This window comes from Cyprinodon variegatus, unplaced genomic scaffold (genome assembly GCF_000732505.1).
Source record: "Cyprinodon variegatus isolate N-32 unplaced genomic scaffold, C_variegatus-1.0 Scaffold752, whole genome shotgun sequence".
NCBI lineage: Eukaryota > Metazoa > Chordata > Actinopteri > Cyprinodontiformes > Cyprinodontidae > Cyprinodon > Cyprinodon variegatus.
The window spans coordinates 384,851-390,304 of record NW_015151205.1 but is presented as its reverse complement, the minus strand read 5'-3'; the positions used below and the strand labels follow the sequence as shown (position 1 = coordinate 390,304).

General features: G+C 45.2%; 1 protein-coding gene across 1 annotated transcript in view; it reads right to left on the bottom strand.

Annotated features, from left to right (window-relative positions):
- The window catches only part of LOC107098153 (ankyrin repeat and SOCS box protein 2-like), a 12,745-nt gene extending 8,316 nt beyond the window's left edge, over nucleotides 1-4,429 (bottom strand). The window contains exons 1-6 of the mRNA XM_015395653.1: nucleotides 4,347-4,429; nucleotides 3,679-4,125; nucleotides 2,834-2,944; nucleotides 2,383-2,552; nucleotides 2,152-2,307; nucleotides 1,522-1,767 (exon numbers count right to left, since the gene is read on the bottom strand). Of these exons, the coding sequence (XP_015251139.1) occupies nucleotides 1,522-1,767; nucleotides 2,152-2,307; nucleotides 2,383-2,552; nucleotides 2,834-2,944; nucleotides 3,679-4,016 (1,021 nt within the window). The 5' untranslated portion in view covers nucleotides 4,017-4,125; nucleotides 4,347-4,429. The remainder of the gene's footprint in view (nucleotides 1-1,521; nucleotides 1,768-2,151; nucleotides 2,308-2,382; nucleotides 2,553-2,833; nucleotides 2,945-3,678; nucleotides 4,126-4,346) is intronic.
- Nucleotides 4,430-5,454: the final 1,025 nt, after the last annotated feature.

Genomic DNA, 5,454 nt, shown 5'->3' with positions numbered 1-5,454 from the left:
GAGGGTTTAAGGGTGGGAAAGATCTCTAGATGCGCTCCAGCACCACATCCATGTTTACCTCTGTAAACACGAAGCATGCAGGGTTGTGACATCATTGCGTCCTCTACTGCGCATTCCAAACACTTAATCTGTATGAATGCAGTTCACACAGGAGATCACATACAAGTTGCATATATTTGGAAATGTGAACGGTAACGCAAAAAAATCGTATTTTACAAAAAAAAATCGGAATTGAGCATCAAGGCCTGCAGTGTGAACGTAGCCTTGGACACAGCCTTAGTTCACAAATGGGGGGGATTTAATGAGCCTGACAACATATACAGTATATAGAGCTAGTATGTCTTTTTCATTACTAACAATGGCCTAATATTTCACTTTTGAAAACAACTTTTAACTAGTTTCGGTTTGCTGATGAGCTGTCTAATTTATTTGTTTGTACCATTGTCTAATTTATTTCTGTTTGTACCATTGGACTCACTGGTGTTAAACTGAACCAATGAATAAAACTGCTTAAATAGCTACAAAGAAGAGAGGAGATGTGTTAGGATACCAGTTTGTGGGGCTTCTTTTTTTCTTTTGCAGTTCCACCGTGCACCCACTAGATGGTGCCATGGTCCTCTGCTGGTCTGGAGGGCTTCCTGTTCTTCTCACCTCACACCTGCAGCCTATTGGGTCATCACTTCCTGAGGAATATTTAAGGAGCAGACTGTCTTCACTTCCTCGCCAGAGTGTTTGCCAGTATTGGATACTCTACCCCTCAGAGTTAGCAGAGTCTACTTTGAGTCTAAGTGTCTTTTGAGCCCTTTCAGTGCTAACCTAGTTTGTCTTTGGTTCTCTGGCAGGATTTTCCAGATCCACTGGATAAGCTGGCCTTTTAAGTCAGGATGGGAAACACTCGTCACACTGAGAAAAGGAGACAGATCTCCTCACCTGAACGCTGAGCCCTTCGGGAACCAAGTGTCAGTCTGCTAAGCTGCTCCTCAGGATCTCCATAGTCTGCCTGTCCGCCCTCCAATGAACTAAACCTTCAACACACCAAGCCACCACTAACGGGATCTTAGAAACCCTCCCCAACAACCAAAGTGAGTTCAGGTAACCTAGTATTCAGACCTTCGGCCAGTTTTTCTACAGTCCATGAACTCACCAGTCTGATGTCCTCCTAGAGCTAACGCTTCCGGTTCACCTGACTGCAGGAACCTCCCTAAGCTGAAGAACGTTTTTTTCCCTATCTCTGTACAGTTATCCCCCAATAAACTGTAAAACCTTTCTCAGTCTCTGTGAGTGCTTCTGCATGTAGGTCAAATATATTCGACCCATCATGACAAGATGCTTGGAACGTTTGGTCCATAAGAGCAGAATTGAGAATTATAGTACTTTAGTTCCTGTTACCCAAAAATTGGTTTAGTATCTGTTGCTGCTAGTCATGATTCTGAGCTTAGTCTGGGTCCAAAATGGTTTGGACCTGGGCAGTTCTGAGCCTTAACTTCCACCTGAATGATTAGTAGAAGTCTTTTCCTGTACCGTGTTTGATGAGGAATCGCAGTGAAGCCATCTGCCCGTTCTGAGCGGCGGTGAAGAGGGGGGTGAGACCATACATGTTGCGGGTGTTGAGTTTGGCTCCAGCCTTCAGTAGCATCTCACAGATTTCCATGTTGCTTTGGACCACAGCTTCCTGGAGAGCTGTCCAGCCCTGAATGCAGCGGGTGTTTACAGCCACTCCGTGGTTCAGCAGGGTTGCAACAATCGCGGCACTGTTTCTTTCACAGGCTGCAGGGAAAAAAGTTAACATTTTACATAAATCTGGACCCTAAACCTCTGGGATTGGGTTACTTAAGACAGGTTGTGTTTACTAAACATGACCTCATTTCCTGTGGTGTGTTAAATACAAAAAAAAATGCTGGTAGTGTCCTTGAAACTGAGGTTATATAAAACTGCTTTATTAAGGAAGGTTTTGGTCCTGGATAATGAGGACAACTGGTGAATAGGGTTTAGTTGGGCTTCCCTGACTCCACATGGGTATATTTACAGCAGGAACGTGTTAGTTTGTCAGGCAGGGCTGCCTAAGGGCTCCAGTAACATAAACGGCAGTTATCTCACTAAAGTTGACTATCTGATGATGATGGTTTCGATACACGACTGTCTGCTTGTTACCTTTATACAATGGAGTCTCTTTTTCATTGTTGGGGATTTCAGCATCAGCTCCATGTTCCAGCAGCACCTGAACACATCCCAGCTGCACCCTGCTGACAGCCACCATTATTGGTGTCTCACCACGTGATGTCCTCTTGTTGACCATTCCTGGTTGAGCTAAGCACAAAAGAAGCCATTGCTCGTTATGACATTATGGTGTCCCTGGGTGGGCATGCTGAGGTGTGCAGGTACCTGAAAGCAGCATTCGCAAACAGGAGTCCTGTCCAAACCACGCTGCTTGGTGAGTCGCTAGCCAGCCAGGTTTACTGGGAAGCATCAGGTTCGTTCCGCGACATGTCGCCAAGGCTTTCACTTTGGTAGCCTTACCTTCACGGATCGCTCGAAACAAAGGCTCTTCCTCCCTGTAAGGATAAAATAATTTCAATCATCATTATTTGGTCCATGGGTTTTAGTCTCATTTAAAAAGCTATGTTTTCCAAAACAGACACAAGTTCAAATAATTCAGAGCTTAGGAAGCAACCTCTAAATGTCAAGCAAATGAAAGTCCTATAATCACTACGATTGAAGAGACAGAAACAGGTGAGATGTGGAAAATCTTCAAGTAGAAAGGAACCATTTAATTCAGACTTCCTACCTGTCCTATCTTCAAGGTTTAAAGAAAAATATAGAAGAGAGAACTCACTCTTCAGGTTCTGGAGCAATGTGGACCAAACTGCCATCTGGTCTGTAATATGCCACCATCCTCTTCCCAGAACCTGTCATGAACCGGCTCACTGTTCCATCAAAAGTCTTCCTGCCAGCATTCCAAAACAGCCAGTCAGAGCACAGAGAAAAATCAAAGCAGCCAATCAGATCATATAGATCAACTATGACAGCCAATCAGAGCCTTTGAGATATTAATAGGCATTAGATACAGTATAGATACTACCTGCCAGTAGCTCTCAAACATTAATGCGTTAATGTATTAATATACTGAGGACACCTCAGTATATACCTCATATTCTGCCCCACATCACTGTGGAGTCCCCCAGGGATCCATCCTGGGCCCCATTCTTTTTGCTTTTAAGAAGCATGGCATGTCTTACGCTGATGATTGTCAAATGTGAATGCCTATAGCCAAGAACGACCAGAGCCATGTGACACCCCTACTCACCTGCGTTAGTGACATCAAGGCTTGGTCAGCCAAGAAATGTTTAAAGCGGAATGATGGTAGAACATGGTCTTTGGATCTGCCCACATTAACTTGGGATTACTCCAAAATTATTTGGGTCCCAAAGTCAACAGCCTTTGCGTCGTCATAGATGGCGATTTTAAATTAGCTAAAAATATCAATGCTGTTTTAAAATCTGGTTTAGTCATTGTATGATTGCTTTGAAATTGTTCTAGTTTATTATGTGAAACGTAGAAATGTGTCCTCAGATGTGGAGTAAGCACATAATGTTTTGATGTTACATAAGCCGTTCTTCAGGTGGGCTTTGGAAGCCAGCTGTTCATTCCAGCTGCAAGAGGAAAATCAAAGCTACTCACATGTCAGGAGGCTTCTCAGTCGGGGGGTTCGGGGAGCTGTAAGTGACGCTGGTCTGCGGCGCGGCTGGATTCTGGCCGCTCGAGACTCGACGTTGGTATCTGTCGGTGCTTGGCGGGTTCGGCTTGTTGTCCTGGGATTGTGACGCCTGTGGGGGGCTGGTAGTGGCGGGAGCGGTGGCGCTGTAGTCAGTGGGGGCGCTGTGGTGCGTTTCTGTCAGACTGCGCTCGATGGCGACTTGCAGCAGCTGGTCATCGCTCAGATTACTGTAGAGAGAATAATCCTCAAAGGCCAAAGCAGAACCTGCAGAACCTAAGTGAGAGATGCTGGGTGACGCCATGATGCGTCCAACACTTTGAAACAACGGAAACAGATGATGTTCTCCTCAGGTGGGTTCAAAGGGTCCTCATGGAGATCCTGTGATTTTTCCCCAACATCTCCTGCAGAGCCTGAAACAAAAGTCAGAGAACCTGAAACCTTTCTAAACCTGGAATTAAAACTGAGCAGAAACAATTATAAGCTTAACTTAGTTGATATTAAAACATGAAGGATATTAAGAGAGTAAATAAAGCAGCATTTCACAACAAACCAGAAGGGTTCGATGCAGAAGCAAAGTCTCTGATTTAGGAACCCTCCACATCAAAGCCAGTCAGCAGAAAGCGCTGCTCACCTCCAGGGAAATCCACAGTTTCTTCCAGAGTTGATTCGTCGCTCTGTCCTGTTTATGCAAACCTGACCCTGTGAGGGCAGTCCAGCCGGGGGAGGGGCTGTTCCAGGTTATTTTAAGGATCTGCAGGCAGAACAGCTGACATCTTCTCTGACTAGAGTTACTGAGGGAGTCGTATGAAAACAGCTGAATCACAGTGACTCGGTTCGCAGGAGAACCTGCTGACTACGGATCAATCTGGATGTTACATGCGTGTGCATCTGCTCATGCAATCAGAACCAAACCGCGTCCTGAAGCTTTCAGGAATAGTTCTGCTTCTGCGGATCTGACTGAACTTTGATTCAAGTAGAATTAAATTATCTCATGAATACAGCGGCTGTTTATAACTGGTTCCAGTACATGAGACAAAGATAAAGTCACATGCTGGTCACAGAGCCAATCAAACGTTTATATGCACTGGGGGCGGAGCCATGATTTAAGACATTGAGGGGGCGTGGTTAATTAGCATATCCTGTAATGTCTGAAGTTTGAGATTTCGGGTCTACAGAGGTTAGGAGACTAACCTAACCTGGTTGGCTAACCAATGACTGAGTGAATTAGGCATTGGTCTGCTTAAGTCGGGCATACACTGTGCGATATTTTCAGTCATTACACGCAGCTACAGCTAACAATTTATGTTTTCACACTGTACAACGCTCTGATACGATCTACCTGCTCACACTTTACGTATAAAAAGCACACGTCAGACTCAGAGAGATGGCGCTGGTCGGACTCGTCTATCTGGAAGAAGAAGGAGACCTCTGTTGGTTGGAAATGCGCAGTGCTCGGGGTTCTGGTAAAGCTGGCCATACAATTTTTACGATTTTTTGCCCTTTTTCGGCCAATTCTCAAGTCATGCGAGAATTTTTTAAATCGGGACGAGTTCAACCTCCTGGTGCGTCCCGCGTCATGTGGTATACAGGAGGTAACGCGGGGCAATCAGCCTCTAACGAGCATCTCCTCATCAGGTATCGTAAGATTGGGAGAAAATCAAACATGTTTGAAATTCAGTCGGCCGTCGTAAGGTGGTTGGTAAAGCTGGGCATACACTGTGCGATATTCTCAATCGCTA